Genomic DNA, 21,838 nt, shown 5'->3' with positions numbered 1-21,838 from the left:
TGCGAATAATCGCACCAACTGTTGTCACCTTCTCACCAAGCTGCTTGGCAATGGTCTTGTAGTCCATTCCAGCCTTGTGTAGGTCTACAATCTTGTCTCTGACATCCTTGGAGAGCTCTTTGGTCTTAGCCATGGTGGAGAGTTTGGAATCTGATTGATTGCTTCTGTGGACAGGTGTCATTTATACAGGTAACAAGCTGAGATTAGGATCACTCCCTTTAAGAGTGTGCTCCTAATCTCAGCTCGGTACCTGTATAAAAGACACCTGGGAGCCAGAAATCTTTCTGATTGAGAGGGGGTCAAATACTTATTTCCATCATTAAAATGTTGTTATTCTGTCTCTCACTGTTCAAATAAACCTACCATTAAAATTATAGACTGATCATTTATTTGTCAGTGGGCAAACGTATAAAATCAGCAGGGGATCAAATACTTTTTACCCTCACTGTACTATTAAAATTATAGACTGATCATTTCTTTGTCAATGGGCAAACGTACAAAATCAGCAGGGGATCAAATACTTTTTTCCCTCACTGTAATGGCTAAAACTAAAAAAATGGTGTCCCAAACAAGCATTGCCAAGCAAAACGGTGAAGATTTACATGGCTGGCTGCCCTGCCACACAACTGCAGGACGTGCCCATTCCGAATCATATACGCGACAGTTCTGCCGCAACGTCAACTCTTAACATCAGCAAGCCCACTCTTAACCTGGCACAATCACCTGGTGTGCTCCTAACATACCAGTGTCATCCAGTTAAACATCCTGCACTTTTTTTCTGCTCAGAATTCTAAGACCCTATGGGGCCAGACTCAGTGCCGTACTGTAAATCACTGCTTCGGCTGAACAGAGAGGAGCTCTCAAGAGGTTTAGGCTGGTTCAGTCCTTAGGGAGTGATATTGTGCTTGATGGAAGAATTGAGCTTAAGCTCCATCTTCAAGGGCATGCACAGACACACAGTCTACAAGCTCTGGAGGAGATCCAAATAGAAGACTGAGATTGACTGATCCCAGTAAGAGCTGTACAACACTTCACTCCCAGGGACAATTGTTGAATTGGTCATAAATACATCAACAAAGGTCATCGCAAGACAAGGGTGTGCATAGCTATGCCACAATTGAAGGATTTCTGTGTAAACATTTAGTAAATTTGTTCTAAAACTATGATCAAACAGGTGATCTTGTTTATTTGATGTTTGCAGTTATTCCATCTGGTCTGGGAATTTTCTATTTATTAATATGGATAGTGGTTATATTCATATTATTTGGGTCTTTCAGTAAAGTCACGTAGATAGGTTCAAAGAAAATAACAAAAAATAACAAAAAAAACTACGTTTCCATCGCAACACAAGCGTTCGTCATCAGGAAGAGGGGGTTAGCTTCTAAAGGTAAACTGTTTAGAAGGGTTTAAAATGGGCGTAGCCGAAATTGAGCAGCCAATGTTAATGTCAGTGGTGGGCAGCGACCGCGACGGTGGTTGGTTTTCCCACCAATCAAAGGGCTGCCCAGTAAAAAAATTCATAATGTAAACGTTGAGCGGCCTCCACAGCTGGCGCCCTGAGGTGGCTATGTTAATGTGAGAGATTAGCATGTTAATGGAAGATCGCAAAGCAAAAACCTCGAGCTCAGTTAGCGAGGTGGTTGTGTTAGGGTGGTTATCTTTTCAGATGTGGAACATTCTCCTTGTCTGATTTTTTGGGATTCTTTAGGAAGTATGATTTTTTGCTATATTTGCAAATTTGCTGTACTAGTTTCATTATTTTATCTTTCACATGTTGTAGATTCACCTTGCTCTGTGAGAGCTACTGTTTAAAATTGACCCATCTCCAACTTTGTTTTCTCTGCTGTCACACACCCATCTTCATGTCTTCTTTTCTCAAAATTCATTCCTCATTCTTGGAAAATTATTTTACAGTTCTGCATATTCTAGATTGTTTGACATTTTCATCCCCATTCATCCGGATTCTTACCTTCAACATGCTTTATATGATTTAAAGCTTTCGTGACTGCAGGGATTCATATTATTGGTTCTTTTGGTAAAGTCACGTATAAGGGAAACAATAAAATAATAAAAATATAAAACAATAAAATTCTCACGACGTTTCGACTGCAACACAAGCAATCATCATCAGGTGTGAAAACCACAGCAGGAAAATGTTCTTGCTGTGGTTGAAACGCCGTGAGAATTTTCTTGTTTTATATTATTATTATTGTTTCCCTTCTACGTGACTTTACCGAAAGAACCAAGAATATGCTTTATATGATTCCAGATAACTGGATGAGGCTATTTGAGGGCAAAGGTTAACTAATTGGCTTCATTCTCCAAGTGGTGCAGTGCTGCAAGTGAATGACACACGGTCATAGAGGATGCTTACCGAAGAGCACTGTCCCCGACGCCTAAGCACCCTCGTAAGCTCAGCTGCCTGAGAAAACCGCCACACCTCTTGGAAATGTTCTCGACCACGCGACCCTGTCACATGTACAATAGAGACAAAGATCCCCCGATATGACTGTTGGGGCAAGTGCTGTTAGCAAGCACCCATGAAGGCCAGCATGGTACACGAGGGGGTGTGTGGCCAACACTACACACACACACAAAAAAAACACATGGCACAGACGAGAACCAGAGTGTACGCCACTCACAAACTTAACAAGCCTCTCCTCCAGGGAAAAAAAACCTCATCACTGTCTGCGAGCATCAACCTCGAAAGGAAATAACACACAACACAAACATTTTCTTTTTCGTTTTCATTTTGACAATTGCAGAATAATCAGGTTGGTCAGCAACCATGCCCCAGCTTTATAATGGCTTGGCAAATGCTTGCTTTTGCAATGCCTGCAAGCTCAATATGGTCATTTAAACTTGAAGAGTATAGGAGTGCATAAGAGGAAGAAATAAACGCGTTTTATTTTTATAAGACAGCATCAGTAACATGCTTTATCAACCACATCCAAGCATACAGCAGGATGGCACATTGCCTATATACAGTTGTTATACATGTACATATTCATTACAAATAAGCACTACAAGCACCACATTGCATTAACCAGCTGTGCAGGATATACCGGACCATTATCAAGAGCGTAATCACACCTACAGGAACAAAATATTATCCCAATTTTCTGAACTCCTCAGTTCCCCTGGAAGCTGTACTGCTGGGGGTAGTCAGTCCTCCACCTTAACCCTTCACATGCCCAACTCCCCCAATAAGCCGTGCATGCAAAAAGCAGGAGCAGCCAACACCATTTAACTACACACCCTACTTCAATTACAAACAAGAAGCACAAATCACATGGGACTCAACAAAGCAAAGCAACTTGAACAACAAAGAATGTTGGAATATACATTCAGATTTCCCCTGTTTACTACATATCTGTGAACCCCTTATCCGTGCCTACCTTATTAAAGACCTTATTGGTCACCCCGTGCCCTTATAAATCTTAACGTTCATCCAACAAAGTCCCATCACAAGGAAGAAACACAAATAGACAAAAAAATGTGCCTGTATTTAAACGGCTGTTCGCCGTATGAACCTGAAAACTCAATTTCCCTGTACAAGAAAATGGGTAAACCTCATGGGCTGACGGGTATGTTACTGATCTCGAGGAAACAGAGGCTATTACAAATGTATTAAACCATGCGGCGTAAAGTTGTGAAAAAATTAAGCATTCAAGTTATTTCATTTTTTAAATGCATGGTGTTAAAGTTTTACAGCAAATATCACACGGTGAGGAAACCATTTCCAGAGCTGCCACAATATTCATATCAGACAGCACTCTGCTCACAGCCAACGCAGTTCCTATGGAAAACCATATATATTTAACACATTTAGCACACTTAAATGTTAATAAATTTAATTATGATTATATGTAACCATCTTCCCAGTTTAATAGAGTTTAAAGACTTACATATATATCTTCTCAGTTTGGTATACCTCAGAAATATACATTAGATGCTTTTTAGCTAAGTCACTAGAAAACTTAAGTATAACTATACATTTATAAAGGTGCACTATTAAACTGTTAACACTTTTTATTGTGACAAGATATTTCTGATAATCTAACATTATGTCTTCTGCATCTACATATTTAAAGATTCGTTGTATAATATTGATTATATCACAATCCACTGAAATATGAAACAATTCTAAGTGTAAAATGCTTTACATTTGTGGATTACATACATTACATACAGTGCCTACAAAAGTTAAAACACGACATGTGCCTAATTGCTTGAAGCAGCTGGCACTCAGTGTGAATGTTAAACTCCGCTTCACACATCGCTGATGAAATGCCAGCATGTCACACCAAAAGCACAATAATAAAAGGAATACATTACTGTTTACCAGCTCTATAAATTAAAAATGAAAGCATATTTTATGCAATAGTATCACAACAGCTCAAGACACTATTAAGAGGAAAACTAAAAATGTCCAGTATTGAACATGACATGAACTACCTTAAATCACTATTAAGGGTCAAGCAAAAAAATCACTTGCACTGGAGAGGAGTAACAATGGGTTAAATTCATTTCATCCCAAGGGGATTTTGGGAGCCATGCCTAGGAAGATTCATAAACCCAGTCATGTCGCTGTTAATGTCATCTCGACAGGGAAAAAATATATTATGTTACTGATGATGACAAAACATGTACCCCCAAAGTCTGTAACTGTGGACATCACTGCGTTTCAGGTAATGAGTACACCTGTCATGCCCATCACAGAACTCCTATATTTAGATGTTATTAAACAAGCATTAATTATAAGCGTCTATAAACCACTCCAGAAGAGGATCCTACGGCTAATATTATTACTGCTGCTGTATTAGGAACTAGCGGGAAGTACCCGGCGTTGCTCGGGGAAAAAAGATATTTCAAAACTTCCCTTAAAAACATAACATATATAAATACACAAGTACTAAGCTATTGTGAAAGGCCGGCATTCCGTTTGTCTGTCCATAAAAAAATTTTTAGAGGCTTGAAGAAGTCCTGAATGAAAAAGTAACAGAAAGTGTTGGGTAAATAGTTGATCTAAAAGGTACTCTTTGGTTCTATTGGGTAAAGTCACGTAGGTGACTTTACCCAATAGAACCAAAGAGTATGGATCCTAGCAGTCACGAAAGCTTTAAATCTAGGATCTAAAAGGTGTCAGAAAATCGTCGACCTCCCCCCCCCCCCACAAAAAATATTTTTACTCCCCCCTAGGCATATATACCTACACACCCTACATGCAACAGAGTAGTGTCTAGTGACTGTATAGTAGTATCTGGCTCTACAGTAGTATCTACTGACTGTATAGTTGTATCTACTGACTGTATAGTAGTATCTATTGACCCAACAGTAGTGTCTACTTACTCTATATAGTCGCATCTACCGACTCTGCAGCAGTATATACTGACTATAGTGGTATCTACTGACTGTACTATTATGTACTGACTCTATAGTAGTATCGACCGACCCTACGGTACTATCTACCGACTCTATATTAGTATCTACTGACTCTATAGTGGTATCTACTGACTCTAGTAGTATCTACTGACTGTATAGGAGTGAACTGGCTGTAGTAGCTATACTAACTGTATAATAGTGTAACGAGCGACTTCCGCGAAACGTCGTGTTGAGGGTACTTCTTTATTACTCACACTGGGCACAACACTGGCAAATACTTATTCCTTCTCACACTGAGTACAACGCTAGGTATTAATGTCTCTACTGGCTACACACAGCCGATCACTCGGCGTGGTCTCATCGCCCTCACTCGGCTACGCCGCTGGCTGGCCGGCGTGACGATGACGGCGATGGAAACCACGCAGGAGATCTTCCACATGGCTGGACGATGGAGAGAGATATCGGCGAGCAGCGACGCAGCCAAGACCCAAGACCCCACACACGAGCCCCGCGTCCACTCCCCCTTATATCCCCCCAGGCGTGGCTAGGCCCCGCCTCCGGCCACACCCTCTCGTGGAACCTTCGAGCAGATTCCTGGAGTTTCTCGGCTAACCCCACCTGTTACCTTTGGCCCAGATAGACCTCCTCTGATTGGTTGTTACTTAACCATGCCCGTACCCATGATTCCCCTTCAAGGCCAGCAGGTATCACACTGTTATTACATCAGTACTAACTTCTTGAATAAAAACTTGCGTGACTGCAGGAAATCATATTATTTGGTTCTTTCGATAAAGTCACGTAGATAGAAAAATAATGGGAGTAAAGTGAATAAATAAAAATTAAATCCATAAAAAAAACACTAATGTGGACTGTAGGCTGGTTATTAAGTATGGTGAGTGTACAGGCAGTCTATAATGTACACTGTAGCAACAGTTATTAAGCTGGGTGAGTGTACTGGCAGTCTATAATGTAGACTGTAGCCTGGTTCTTAACCTCGGTGAGCGTACTGGCAGTCTATAATGGTTATTAAACGCTCTCTCAGTTTAATAACCATTGGTACAGTCTACAATCATAAACTGCGAATATGCTCACCAGCTTAATAACCAGGCTAGTCTACATTATAGACTGGCAGTACACTCACCCAGCTAAATAAGCATTGCCGCAGTCGACATTATAGACTGCCAGTACACTCACCAAACGTAATAAGCAGGCTACTGTCTACATTATAGACTGCCAGTACACTCACCAAACGTAATAAGCAGGCTACAGTCTACATTAGACTGCCAGTACACTCATTCAGGTTAAGAACGGGGCTACAGTCTACATTAAAGACTGCCAGTATGCTCACTCAGTTTAATAACCATTGCCACAGTCCACATTATAGACTGTCAATAAGCTAAAAAAAACAGGCTAGTGTACATTATAGACTGGCAGTATGTTCACCGAGGTTAAGAACCAGGCTACAGGCTATATTATAGCCTGCCAGTACACTCATCGAGGTTAAGAAGCAGGCCACAGTGTACATTGTGGATTGCCAGTACATTCACCCAGCTTAATAACCATTGCTGCAGTCTACATTATAGACTGGCAGTACACTCGCTCCGATAAAAAAGCAGGCAACAGTCTGCATTCGTGGTTTTTTTGTATTTGATTATTTTTATGTTATTTTTACTATTTTTATATTGCTTAACTGCAAGTATTACTATTATTTTTACGTCTACGTGACTTTAGCGAAAAAAACAACAATATAGTACTTACTTAACAGTGCCGTAGTGAAGCCTAGTCCCGTGCAGAGGCCCCGGCCTCGCCTAGATTTCCCAGCCGGCCGAGGTGGCACCTTGGCAGGCTGGGGCTGGGCCGCTACCCCCCCCCCCACCATCCCACCGCCCGCTCTACAATAACAGTATCTAAGCGCTAGATTAGTATCTCCCGACCCTATAGTAGTAAGTGAACACATTGGGGTGGGGGGGGGAGAAGAGGACATAACACTTTTGAATAATAAACCTGTGCCTTGTGTGTATTTTTTTCGCATTTTTTACACGAATGAGAATTCCCCCCTCCCCCCACCGAACGCGTGTGCATGGCTAGGGACAAGCACGGCTTTGTCGCGCAGTGCGCAGATGCGTACTTTGGCGCGCGCTCAGCAGCATAAGGAAATAAATGAATGTACTAAATTGGTAATTCAAATACTTAAAAGTTGACGGATGCAAAATCGGAATACCGCTGGCTCACCACGGGGCGTATTGCGTGATACCTGGCAACTTTTTTTAAACGTAAAACACACGGTTCGCAAGCCAAATCCTTCGCAAGTTGCGGCCACACACAGACAGACACACAGACAGACGAAAAAATGCCTTTTACAGGTTAGATAAAACAGAATGCACACCTAAGGTTATTTTGTTTTGATCTGGCTAGGTGGCTCAATAGTAAGAGCGGCTTGCAATCAGAAGGTTGCGTATAAAATCCTGGTTGTGGGTTCATCATCCCTCCGAGGTTAATCAAATGTGTTAGACTTTGTGGGGAATTAAAACAGTGGTTGTCCTATGGATAGAATTGTCCCCGCCATACAAATGTGGAAGTTTCACCATTGGCTGAGGGCTATACACAGGAAATGAGGACCACTTCAATGGTCATGAGTAGAAAATTACTTTGACTTTTAATTTCTTTTTAGCTTACTTCTGCCAAAGATCTGCTCAGCCAGTGAAGGGAAACATAACTTAATTTACTGCGCAAAGAGCAGAAAAGTTTAACTAATTTTATAATTAACAGTAGAAGACAGTAAGACGATGTGCCCTAATGTTATAGGATTACTGCTACAACTATTACGACCACCGACAATGATTAAATTACTTGTAATGTTAAGTTTGATAACTCTTACCTCAATGTCCCTTTGGAAGTTGAAGAGATCAATCTTCTGCCAGTTGCTTCCATCAAGGGCCAGCACATTCCATGCCTATAGGGTTAAGTGCAGAGATGTCAAATTAGTTGACAATGAACAAAACAAACACAGCCATAACTGGCACTGAACATGAGTATGGTACTATTCTACTCAAGTCAAAACTTAACAGAGAGCTTCAAAATACATTTTATTGTGACTTGCCTATCACAGGATAGATACATCAAGCATGTAAATTTTAAGTGCCAAGGCAAATACATCCGTATTCAGTGACAAAACACACTAACAGAGAAGAAATGACAGCAAAAATTTTTAATGTGGATTTTTATAAAATGTTTCTTTGTTAAATCGTGCTAAAATGGCAAATTAGGAGTCAGTTAAGTATTTACACTGACCTAAATGAAACATAACTCAATAAGGGCTTAAAAGAAATGCAATGTTTAAAATAAATTCTCCCTTGAGGTTCACTGTTCGGCAGTTCAGCTTTATTCACATCGCGTGCACAAACAAAAAACTATGCCTTGGCTCCTAACGATCTGCCCTTGGCCATTCCTCACATGGCATGTGAGCAGGGGTCAGAGTGCATTGCAGGTTTCCCTACCCGGTAGAACAAGTCACACTTTGATATTCCAGTATCAGGTAATGGCTAATAAAGTACACTGTATGAATTAAATCATTATATTATGCAGCAATTAATGCTAGGATGTGAATAATCACACCCATCACGTTGACAAATGATGAATACGTAAGAGTGTTAAAGGTGCAGCCTGGGAACTTACTCTGGACACCTGCGCACAGCGGCACAAGGTAACAACATCCAGGAAGGAGAATATCCTTGGGAAATAAAAACAGATGCATACGAGACGTTAGGGAACATTCTGCACAAAGCAACAGCACAGTAGAGTTACACTCTAGTTTGTAGTCCGGAGGCTCCCACGTGGCTCATTAACTCATTCAGGGCGCATGGAGAACATAGGGAATCTGTTATTTATAACATACAACCACTGGGTAGGAAATATTTTCCTGTGCTTTTTTAAATTAATTTTCTAAAACTCAAACATTTCAATTAAAATCACCAATAAACCCAATGTTCAAGGTGATGCCTATCAGAGTGCACAACTATATAGTGGGAATTTAAGTTCTCTCACCAGAGCATTTTAAGTGCTCAAAATGTAAGAAAGTTATAAGGTGGGAGTTACCAGAACCACAAATAAACTTGCATTAAGTGTTCATCTCAGTACACTTGACTGGTTAACAAATCGTTCATTCTGTCAAGATTGAGCTATTGTTCCATTTAAATATTCTGCTCGGAGCACACCTTTATTAATTTCGAAATATATTACAACAGAGGCATCTAGCTGTGACAATATTTGCAAGAATCCGACAACTAAAATCCTGCTACTATCCAGTTATATTAAAATACAACAAAATATATGTAATGGTGCCATGGTGTAAATGTGTAAGTTAAATGATGCATGTATAAACAACAGCCTTCTCTGAACGTGCTGCATATCTCTTTAAGGAAGTTGTACCATACCAGTGGCTCAATCCAACATCTAAGAAAATGACAAAAGGGACATTGTTCTGGGCTAAATACTCTTATATAAGCACACGTTATTTGTGATGAACGCTGCACTTCACGTCGTATTCATGCTGGGGGCGCTGCAAACCTACGCACCCCCTGCATTAACGACGGAGGCACAGGGACAGACGTTCGATTACGTTGGAATCGATCTGCAGACGGCGGTCTTCTCACACGGCCAGCTCTATGTCGCCTTATCTCGATCCCGCAATCCCAAACAGGTGAAAGTTCGCATCGAACCGAACTCCCAGCAAGGCCATCTACTTAACGACGAGAGAAGATTCACACGAAATGGCGTTTTCAATGAAGTCTTCCAGAGGTAAAATTATTTAAGGTTTTAATGAAAAAATAAAATTATCTAATTCAAAACATAATACAATTCAAAGGGGTTTAATTTTTAAAGTTCAAAACGGAGGATCGGGTGCTTGCGTGAATGCGTCGTTCGTGTGTAACTTTTTTTGTTACTTTCCTGGCCGAAGGCCGTAAATGGTTGTGAGGGGGCACCGCAGGCACCCCCGAACAAACCATAGTTATGTATATTCATGAGCAGGTGACGTCCTCCAAATGGACACCCCCCCACCCCTCCTCATTAATAATCATGAGCAGGTGACGTCACTCAATATAGAGTACTCCCCCCTCACTAATAATCATGCGCAAGTGACGTCACTCCGCATCAAACAGCTCCCCTCATTAATAATCATAAGGTGACATCCTCCAAATGGACACCCCCCCCATTCAGACGTCACTCCACGTGGGGGGCCGAAGCGCCTCCTTCCCACTCCACGGGAAAACTTACAACCCTCACTACAAAGGCAGAACCCATGTCACGCAATCTCCGTAACGCTGTTGAGACATCAACGTAAAAAGGACGTCATGATGAACAAGGGATTATAACCTTAAAATGAAATAGGTCTGCGTCACCGCGCCCTTACAAATTGCACACGCATTGATGCAATGAAAATCATGTCGCAGACTGCTTTTCGCTTGCAAGTTTCAGATTTGCTGTAATACACATGTCCTTGGACGGGCAAAAGGCTAGTCATTTATAAATAAATAGATAACCCTGTATACTCATTACAGTTTTCGTTAATAGTTTGCAACATGTGTTATACTGAAGTCAATAAGATACATTTTCATTGTGGAGAAACACAGCTGATCACCTGCACACTCCTACAATCACACGTAAGCCTTAGTATGCTAGCAAATTGACTTAGCTATACGTATAAGTAATATTTAAAAAAAAAAAAACTTTTTTTTAAACACGCTTTAATGAAATGTACTGTACTAGCAATGGAAGAACTCCACGACTCCAGGAAGTGGTCCCGAAGCTTGCCATAATGTAAGGAACCGTGGTCATTTACAGACAACGTGAGTTTACCGTGGACAATTAGAGCCAAGCCGAAACATAACAGAAAAAATAGAATGTTTTAAAATGTTTTTTATTTTTTATGATAGAATATAGTATTGTCATCAGTGTGACATAAGTATACCAAGTTTGCAGTCGATACCACATTGAGAAGTGGGCAAAAAGTGAGTTAGAAGATTTGAAGATACAACAACAGACAAAGTAAGTTAATAAGAAGTGTGTAATAAAGAAGACCCTTGGACAAGACATGCACACTCGTGCAAAAAGTAATACAATGAAAGTGGAATTTTTGGTTAAGAGAAAGAAAAAATGCTCAGCTCTCAGCAATATATTTAATATTTCGGAAACACGATGGTTAATTGTATTACTAGTTGCTGTATAAGTATACCTTAACAGTGGCCAAAAAGAGACCAGTTAATTTAATGCTGTAGAGAAAAGTGTCACGGTCTTAACTAATGAGTTTTTACAGGATCAAATAACATTTTTAGCTTAATATTATCTTATTAAGCAATACGATGATTATAAAATTGAAGCAGTAATTATGTAAATGAAAATAGAATGCAACACACTTATAAAGAGTGCGAATAGGATTGTAGTGACATCGGGGATGTCACTGCATGGTGCCGGGCTGAGGGCCAGGGCACGCGATGCACTGTCATCGCATACACCCTGTGGGCGGGTGTAGCACCAGACCTAGCGGGGCTTAGTGAGCGCTGGATAGTGCGGGCACCACGCATAGCGTGTGGTGGGGGCTCCCACGAGGGGCAGCGGGAGTGTCAGCCCAAGGGCAGGGTTGCCCCGGGCCATGGCACTCTGGTTGACCCTGCAGACACGTGATCTAGAGTGTCCATAAAGAGGCCCCCAGGTGGGGCGACTAGGGGGTGATCACGTGTCCAGGGAGAGCTTTCGAGAGGGATCGAGAGGGAGCTAGAAGGCTCCAGAAGGCGGGCGGGGCCAAGGGCGGAGCAGACCCGACTGTCGGGGGATATAAGGCGGGTCCCTGAGAGGGACCGGGGTCGCTGCATTCTACAAGCTGAAGCTCCACGTCCACCAGCTGAAGCCTACATCTCAAGTTGGAAGCCCTACGTCTTCGAGGCAAACACGTGGTCGCGGACCCGAGTAGGGACCCAACCCTTCGTAGCAGTAACCCCTCTGTATAGAGTAGTTATCTGGGTGGTTACCACCCTAGGCTGTATCTGGTGAAGGGGCAGTTACCCCTTCGTGTTACGTGTTACAAATAAATGTGTTGCTTCTAAAAGGAACGTCTGCGACTCAGTTGGACTCACTACAGGATGAATGAACAGCTTCAGCAGTCCTTTTTAATAAAATTCACACACACCCACTATCCTAATGGTTTAGGTTAACATGACTTATTACCACATTTTCAGGACAAAAAATAGGAGCGCACACACAGCAGACTACAAGACTGGGCCCTCTTAAGCCGATATTTACTGACAAATCCCTATTCCCACGCATGTCCTAAAAAGGTTGATAGATGCAGAACACGTTATCCAGGGACCTTCTGGCCCAATTGGCATTCATGTCACCAAAGCTTGTCAGTCTGATGAACTGCTTGTGTATTTCCTTTTATTCCTTCCTCCTTAATTCTGCATTCCTCAAACTTGCTTACAGATTGCACTATCGTACCTGTGCAGCATTCCCTCAGAATTTGAATGTGGTACGTTGCCAGGTGATACTGGGAGTCCGCAGCTCATATGGGTTGCACAGCCTGTGTGAATGAAGCCAACAATGGCTGACCCAAAAACAGACATGTGAAAACCCTTTGATTAAACCATTTCAATTAAATTTACTCACTCAAGTGGTAATGTTGTAATTGCACCCATAAAAATAAAGAAATGTAAGCCGTTCCAAAAAAATTACCCCTATGATAACAATTTTCTGGATGTAAAAAAAGACTATTGGCCTTACATTCGATATCAAACTATAAAGGCTGCCCTCCATAACTTACTGACATAATCCACAAGCTTGAGCCAACCCACCTGCTGAGCTCGATAAAGGCACATCACAGGAAAATGCCGATTAAAATGACTTCTGGATAGAAGCAGCAGCTAATATGCATGTATTGCTCTTGCAATAATTAAGACATTCGTTAATTGGTAACGAGCCAAGCATTAATGACTTAAGTGAAAATGGAATTCAATAGAAGCCTTTTCCGGCTGAGAAAATGGGATATATCTCCTATATAGGTCAATGTTTATGAGAAACATGAGTGCTGAATTTAGCTTGATAAGAACATTTAAAACAATACACTTTTCCAAGAGAAATCAATTTTATGTTGCGTGTTATGTCAATGGCAAGACGATCAAGACAATTTCAAATTCATAAAAACCAGTTCGTACAAGAAGTTGAGGATGTGGCAGCATTTGTATTTCAGGTAAGTCCAGTTTCGTCACATTTTAACCGATGGGAGAGCTCCAAACAACATACCATGCAAAGCGAGTGTGACTGAGGATGTCCCAGTAGACTATGGTCTGAACCTTAATCTTGTTTGACTGTAAGACCAGCTCAGATAATTGCCTTGAAATATGCAACAGGCATATTCCAGTTCACAGGCCACTCTCATCCTCTACAAGCAGAAATCATTTTAAACATCACAAAGTACAAGTGCCCCCCTTCCAACTACAAGCTAACATCAGGACTCAAGGTAAGTGAAAATACAACTTTTCTTCTTTTTCTATTTGTTACTTTATTTTATGTTGCATTAACTATGCAGTATTTTTAGTGTTACATGCAAATCTACAATATTTATTCTTAATGAGTTTAACAGTGCTTCCCTTTTTGTTGAACCGTAATACATTTCATAGCACCGACCATATGGGCATTTAAATAAGTACATTATTGTTCCAACTTATGAACCTTTGACTTTTGAACGGGTCTCATGAACAAATTAGGTTCCTAACCCGAGGACTGCCCATATAGTAAAAGGTAACTTATGAATTCCAAAGTAGAACAAGTTTCAAGCACAAATTATGGCTAAGCAGTAAACAGTATCAAACACTTCAAAAAGATTTACACATTTGGACATACACTTCTCATACTGCATAGAGTTTAGTTTACGGCACAAAGTTAACTTTTGATTCAAAACACCACCAGTGAAAAAGTCTACTTTCAAATGTCGATATATGGAGATTAAACAAGTATTTTTTTTTCAGGCAGTGGAACACATGCAATAAAACATGTTTTTAACACGGGTACTGAGTCTTCTTGGGAAATCAAAAGTCTCAGCTATGTCCATATATACTCTATATTTTATATAATTAACTGTTTTCATCTTTTACCTTTACTTGTATGCTACGTAGTAATCTTCTGATGCCACGATCTTTTCAGGAGAGAATATCTTATGGACTAAGAGCATAATGTATGGCATCAAACTGATTAACAGTAAACCATTTAACATCAAAACCATATGGTCTAGTACTGTCAGGAAATCACTCATGTTTAAAACAGCAGGCCTAATATATAACAAATTTAGCATATTTATATATTTTTATGACATGGTCTTACAGCAACTCTTCTAAGAGCACCCAGCAATATGAGATTAACTAAAGGCTGTATTTCAATCTCACTTGCTGATAACCATGAGGACACAGTGCACATATTACGTCAAACTGCTGACCCTGTGTGTACACCCCAGGTCTTCATATTTGCCACGCAAAACAGTCCCAACCCCCACTGGGTGTCAATGATAAAACAGGCACTCAAGGACAAACAGCGAGAGAGGTGGCCTCTGAACATCTGCTCCTGAGGGAGTAAACAGAATTTGCCAGTTCGCGCCTCTAAACTTTGGCCAATCCCTGCCATCATCATACCCATGCCATGGTTGACCTGTCTATATGTTACAAATACAGCAAAACACCAATACAACTGGACTGCCACACATACAATTAATTGTGCTTGCATTTTGTGAATGTGAAATCTACGAGCTATTATATCCCTGCAAAAACTGGAAATGTGACAACTCGGAGCAGAAACAGGTGCAGTTTTGTAAGGTGGGTGCGTGCAAGTCTTTTTCATCCATAAACTCAGCACAGACTTGAGGTGCTGGGCTATACAACGTTAATTTGCTTTCGTATATTAAAACAAACCCCAAGATGTATTGTTCCTGGTAAAAATACAGGTGTGTTGTAAATTCTACATTACCTTAAGCTAATATATTTCCCTATGATCCACAATTATTTTCTATAGAATATCTAACCACAAAAATATACACTTACCGTACTATCATGGATTAATACTTAATATATTTAGTTGTCTAACAACAAAAAGCTATTTGTAATATTCCAGCAGATAGACAGTGCAAAGCACAAGAGCAATCAATGTTAATTTTTTTAGAGAACAGAATTATTGGCTACAACACAAACCAGCACGCTTGCTGTCACAGCATGGGAAAAATTCTATGTTATATTGCTAACGTGGGCTGGACACATCACAGCCCACATCTGAATGAAAGCTCTGCAAGCTTGGCATTAATAACATGCTGATGGGCCAGTCACATGATATGTTTAACTTCTAATGGATGTGTGTTTCACATGCAAATATCCAAAATGTGCAATGCATTTCACAGATGTGGTGCATTAAATCCAAACATTAAAACCTCGAAACCATTTTCTAGACTTTGCACTGAAGTGTAACTATGCAAAATGGTAGTGTTTCCAATAGTTAGCTCGAACTTGCATGGTAAGTAGAGCAGCAATTAATGTTTTTTTGTATTTGCAATGAAACATTTTAAGGTTAATTTGAGACTGAACTGTATATGCGATTTCATTTATTTGTACTGGAGTACTGTATTAAGTCATGTTTCTCAGACTACATAATTCATTAAATATATGCATGTCAATTGCATAGGGTATAATAGACTGCATTACTGTAGAAGTATATACAGCCTGCCTATTAGACTGAGGTCTTGACCAATTCGAACCCGTTAAATCGAGGGCGGAATCTAATTTTCAGTTCAATATAAATGATTAAAGAGTGCAGTAACAATGTATGAATGTATTATTGATATTGGTACGTGGGTAGACTTGGTTATTTCATGAACAATCAAGTACTGGCACACCGGTTGAATTGGCACAAGTTAACATTTTTCTTCTTCCTATATTGTTGCTGATTTTTTAGAAAATATTTATTCTAGGATAGAATAACTCCCGATTTGCTCTTTATTGCTCAATACAATACTTTGCTACCTGATGCGAAACTGACGGTGCAAATGCGTTTTTATGATTACAGTATAACATTTGATTAGCTAGCTAAGAAAGCCTCAATGATCTCCAACACTATTCAGGAGGGTCCGATTATGAGTTTTTTTGTAAGAAAAATAAGCTACAGTGCATGTCACCAAGCTTACCTCAGCAGCAGCTCCTTAGGAAGCTTTCTGTTAATAGCGACTTCATCACCACCATTTGAAAACATCTGCTTACAAACATAAATACAAGTACATACAAATCTCAAGTCTGATTGGTTGAGTCAACAACATGCATGTACAGTATACAAAATATAACCTGTTGCTTAAATAGTCTAAAATCTAATTTCGTATGCTCAAAGCTAAAATCTCAATTTCCCATAATTGGAGGGACCCAAGAACTGAGAGGGTGCAACCATGTATGCCAGTTAGTGCACAAACATTTAACCACTACAGAAAAAACTTTGAGCATACGAAAGTAGCCTTGGTCCTTAAGTAACTGTAATTTTGTTAAACTTGAATTTCCTTTTAATAACAGAGTATTAACAAAGTATCAACATGGGCGGATGTGCCTAAATAAACACCGTCTAGTGGATATGTATACACATGGCAAAATACTTTTAAGGGTTGTGAAAAAACAAACAAACATTACGTTTGGGAAAGTAATCTTACAACAAGGCTTATATCTACTGTGCAGCTAAATTCCAGATTTTAAAGCAAAATCAATGCCCGTCAAGTACATTATTGTTATACGACAGGATTACATTGTAATTCCACCGAGGTGAATACAATGTTTAGAATTGCCAAGCGTTTGTTTCTAGTGGTTATTACTGCGGCCAGTGGGGTTTTAATTTGGTTATGAAATATTTGCACTGGCACACAAATGTCCCACCCCCATGCCTATAATGTTGGGGGACGATGAAAAAAGTAAAATGGCCGAGGCATGTCGAGTTTGAACCAACTCCACTGATGCAGACCCAAAGAAATAACCAGTTAGAACCTCCACGCCACGCCGACACCTACCCAGCGACACAGCCTGCATGTGAACACCGCCTTCAAATAAAACCAACAAGATACTATTTGCAGCCACTGTAAGATGAAGGAGAAACTCTTTCCCAACAAGTTTAGGCACTGGTAACTTATTTACCTCTAAGTGCAATTCACACAATAGCTTTTTGTTTTACTCATTTCAAGACAAACGACTGCCAATGTCACTTCAATGTTCAAATTATGAGGGCGAAGGAGTCAAAAGGGGTCCTACACCATCAGCCGACTGTGGCTCATAGATAAGGATGCATGGAGGCACTCTGACACACCCCAGTCACAAGAACAAAAGCAGGGCAGATGAAATAACTGAAAAGCATCGTGGGCTAAGCAATGGACAGAAACAAGAGTGGAACTGGTGGTGATTGGCTTGGGAAATTAGAACAGGTACACGTTCGTGAGAAATGTAATGCATGTTTGTGCGGTTGCAGACGTCTGTTTATGTCTATGCATCTACGTCTGTGCTAGCCCCGGCCACTTCTTTATGACCCTTGAGCTACACCAATTTCAAACCTTTTAAGACAAGTCTGCCTCAGCAGCAGACCATGCTTTCCCACCTGATGATGGGACGCTTGTGCTGCGCTCGAAACGTCGTGATTTATTTTATACCTACGTGACTTTACCGAAAGAACCAAAGAGTATAGAATGGAGGTGTTTATGATTGTATATTGTGACAGTGGTGGTAGTGATAGTTGCATCAACTGCATTAATACGAGTTGAAGATGGTGGTGGTAGTTTTGATGATAGATGTAAGAGTCGTGCCAATGCTGCTGATGGTTGTGATGATATAAGCAGCGGTAATTACGAATGTATGGGGGGGGGGGTTGACTGTAATAGCAGCAATGTACAAAAAATGTGGTAGTGGCAGTAGTCGTAATACTTAAAAATTGTGGTAGTTGTGCCGACAGCAATTACAGCCGTGGCAGAAACAAAAACAGCAGCATCTACTAAGCAGTGACGATGGTGCTGACAGGGGCTGTGAAGATGATGACAGTGGTGATGCTCTTGCTGGTGGTGGTGGGGGGGGAGAGCATGAGTAAGTTGCTCTGCGAGATGCGAGTGCGACCCAAACAAGTCGCTGTCCCCCACCACCTCCTCCACCGTTTCGACCGACCCCACCAATCCCTCAACCACCACCAGTCACCACGAGTATCACCACCACCATCACCACCACCAGTCACCACTCGCATCACCACCACCGGTCACCACTCGCATCACCACCACCGGTCACCACTCGCATCACCACCACCAGTCACCACTCGCATCACCACCACCAGTCACCACGAGCATCACCACTACCAGTCACCACGACCATCACCACCACCAGTCACCACCACCATCACCACCACAACCAGTCACCACGAGCATCACCACTACCAGTCACCACGACCATCACCATCACCAGTCACCACTCGCATCACCACAACCAGTCACCACTCGCATCACCACCACCGGTCACCACGACCATCACCAGTCACCACTCGCATCACCACAACCAGTCACCACTCGCATCACCACCACCGGTCACCACGACCATCACCACCACCAGTCACCACGAGCATCACCAACATCGTCTCCAAAAACCACAGGGGTCCCTACCCCCACCCCGCCACTCGCACCAACCACTTTCCACTACAACTCCGCCTACAAAGTCCACCATCGCAACAATTTCACCCCACCCCAACCCATTGTACCCCACCAACTCCACAAACGACACCGGTTCTCCATCACCCTCCCACCCCCACCCCGACCTCCTCCTCGTCCTCCTCCTCCTCGTATCGCCTCACCTCGAACCTGCTCCGCGCCACGCCGTTGCAGGCCATCCCGCCGGCCGGGGCCTCGTCCCCCCGGGGCCGCAGCCGCCCGCTCAGCGCGCACAGGACGCTCACGCACATGCGGCCCGGCAGTCGCCAAACACCGCCTCCGCTCCTCAGGCACAACGCACACAAACGCACAACAACAACACCACCACCACCACAGTCGTCGTCGGTGTTATTATCATCGTCGCGGCTGCTGCTGCTGCTGTTGTTGTAGTGGCTGAGTAAGGAGAGAGGCGGGGGAGACAGTGAGGGGAGTGGTGGTGGTCGTCTCTCATGACATTCGCTATTACACCTCCTCCTCCTCGTCGTCGTCGTTATCGTCGCTGTCGTGAGGGTGAGCGGCAATGATCCTCCTCCTCCTCTTGTTATCGTTCTCTCCTCCTCCTCTCGTTCTCTCCTCCGCCTTCCTCCTCCTCCTCGTAGTCGTTGTTGTTGTTGCCGCCGTCGTCGTCAGCTTCGGCCAAAGCAGACGCGCCCCGCCATTGGAATCGCTAGCGCAGATGCGCTCCTCCCATTGGCCCACGCGAGCGCGCATCCGGCGGGTGGGTGGGGGGGGGGTTAGCGCCGCGCCAATGCGCGCTACCAAATGTGAAGGCGGGGAGGAGTCGGCGGCGGGCGCCCCGCGCGCGCGCGCGTCCTGATTGGACGGACGAGGTTCGGAATCGCTCGGCAATATCCGCAACGAAGGACGGCGGGGCGGGGCTTTGGGCTGTGGGTCACCCCCACCCCCCACTCCTCCACTCTCCCCCTCCCCACCTTTCGTGAACGGGCATTTAAACGCGAGGCGTCCAACGATTCGGGTCGTGTACCCGGACGCGTCGATTCTTACGCTCACGATAGACGGGCACGTAGTGCGCGTATCGAGATTTATTGACGCGTGCGCCATGTGTGCAGATTGTATTTTAATCGTATTGTTCGGAACAAACGTATCCGGAAAGACCAAACAAAACCAGGGGAAAAAAGTGGTGATTCGATTTACGCAAAATCAACCGCATCGTTGTGTTCTGCATCGACAGGTGCCTATTTTAAATGTGAAAAATGCACAATAGTCAGAACTGCGGGTGAGGTGGTGGGGTCCTGGGACGACTGGGTCCTGCGGGAACGTGGTGGGAATCCCGCTGTGCCGGAGGCTTATTAGAGCGCATGGGACCCAGCGTGCCTGACCTAACATTACACCCGGGGCAACTTATAGCACGGGGCATTGTGAATTCGCTGTCTGCACTGATGATGATGGGCTTCAGCGCGACATCGAATATTGGGAAGGGATCCGGGTAATATTGTAATGATGATTCGTCATAATGGAGAATCACAATCGTCGTCTATGGTTATATTATCAGTGGGTTTGATTAGACTATTTTTACTACAGGTGTCATGTAAAGTGTCCAGGTTAAACTCTCGCCGATTGTGAATTGTTACAATTACTCTTGCTTACCCATGAAATCCACACCGAGTCCCAAGACTTTTATTCAGGCGTGTCACGCCATGATTTTGGCAGTCGGAGGCAATGTTGCGATATGTAATCTTAATTGAGTAATTTGCTGGCAATTTTTTACAATTTGACAAATTATAAAATTGAACTGCGCATGACGCTAGGGGATCTTTAATTTTAATTACGTGCAGTAATAATGAGGGTGTCTGCTGGATTGGAACCGTCAACCTCTGCCAGGCCATGTCACCTTAATGATGGTGAAACCGATATAAAATATAATACCGTATTGCGCGCCTCGGTGGCGAGATGTTTACTACCTCGCCTGGTAAACAGGTGGTCGTGGTGTTCGATCTCCACCCCGACACCTGTATATTTGGATTTTGCATGTTATTTTTTCCCCGGTTCTCTCCCTTTCCCCCCCTCCACATTTAGAAGCATGCTTTCAGAGTATTGGTTGATATACATCTCCACATGATAAGCTACTTCGTCGAACTATGTGGCCAGGTCGCTTCCGAAAAAGAGCTACATAGCTCAGTGGGTTTTTCCTGATAAAATAAAAAATAGTTGACATGTAATTTGCTGGCACAAAACATGAGTCACATTTTCAGCACCTTGCTTAAGGCTGGTGGAAAATTCTCAAACTTGTGACATGCCAGCATAGGTCATTGGGGATATAGTTTATCAAATGAGGTTCCGTGGCCTAAAATTGTGGTTTCTTCTTATTTCCTTCTTACAAAGCAAGATGTAAAGTGCATAGATATGGATGTAACCATAGATCAATTATAATATCTAAATACAGTAACTTCGTAGATATCTGAGAATACCACATCGATCACATTGATGCCATGACATAAAAGGGACTGAAATTAGAGGTCCAGTTGTCATGTCGTGGGTTTTAACGTAAAAGTCTTGAGAAGTTGTGATGCAATTCTCCAAGTACTGTAACGGCGTGCCATTTTGCTTTTGTTATGGCCACCCTGTGGACACACTAGGACGGTGAATCATCGCTGGCGATGAGTGATGATTATGTAGGACGGATCGGGTTAGAGGGAGAATGAGAAATGGAAAAAAGGAGTTTAAACTTCTCACCTCTTAACATTCCACAAAAGGTTGTGA

General features: G+C 42.4%; 1 protein-coding gene across 4 annotated transcripts in view; it reads right to left on the bottom strand.

Annotated features, from left to right (window-relative positions):
• LOC116946565 (F-box/LRR-repeat protein 20-like) overlaps positions 1–19,804 on the bottom strand; it is a 38,463-nt gene extending 18,659 nt beyond the window's left edge. Inside the window, exons 1-6 of one of the 4 annotated variants that reach the window (XM_032961606.2) lie at positions 19,586–19,804; positions 19,261–19,402; positions 16,595–16,659; positions 9,061–9,115; positions 8,264–8,338; positions 2,375–2,469 (exon numbers count right to left, since the gene is read on the bottom strand). In XM_032961606.2, coding sequence (XP_032817497.1) covers positions 2,375–2,469; positions 8,264–8,338; positions 9,061–9,115; positions 16,595–16,659; positions 19,261–19,368 — 398 coding nt within the window. In that variant the 5' untranslated portion in view covers positions 19,369–19,402; positions 19,586–19,804. Of the gene's footprint in view, positions 1–2,374; positions 2,470–8,263; positions 8,339–9,060; positions 9,116–16,594; positions 16,660–19,260 lie in introns of all 4 variants that reach the window. The other 3 variants (XM_032961627.2, XM_076070455.1, XM_032961588.2) reach the window with 3 other exon arrangements.
• Positions 19,805–21,838: the final 2,034 nt, after the last annotated feature.

This window comes from Petromyzon marinus, chromosome 2 (genome assembly GCF_048934315.1).
Source record: "Petromyzon marinus isolate PM22_M1 ecotype Great Lakes invasive population chromosome 2, UKy_Petmar_22M1.pri1.0, whole genome shotgun sequence".
NCBI lineage: Eukaryota > Metazoa > Chordata > Hyperoartia > Petromyzontiformes > Petromyzontidae > Petromyzon > Petromyzon marinus.
The sequence above is the reverse complement of the archived record's forward strand: the minus strand, read 5'-3'. Positions and strand labels throughout refer to the sequence as shown.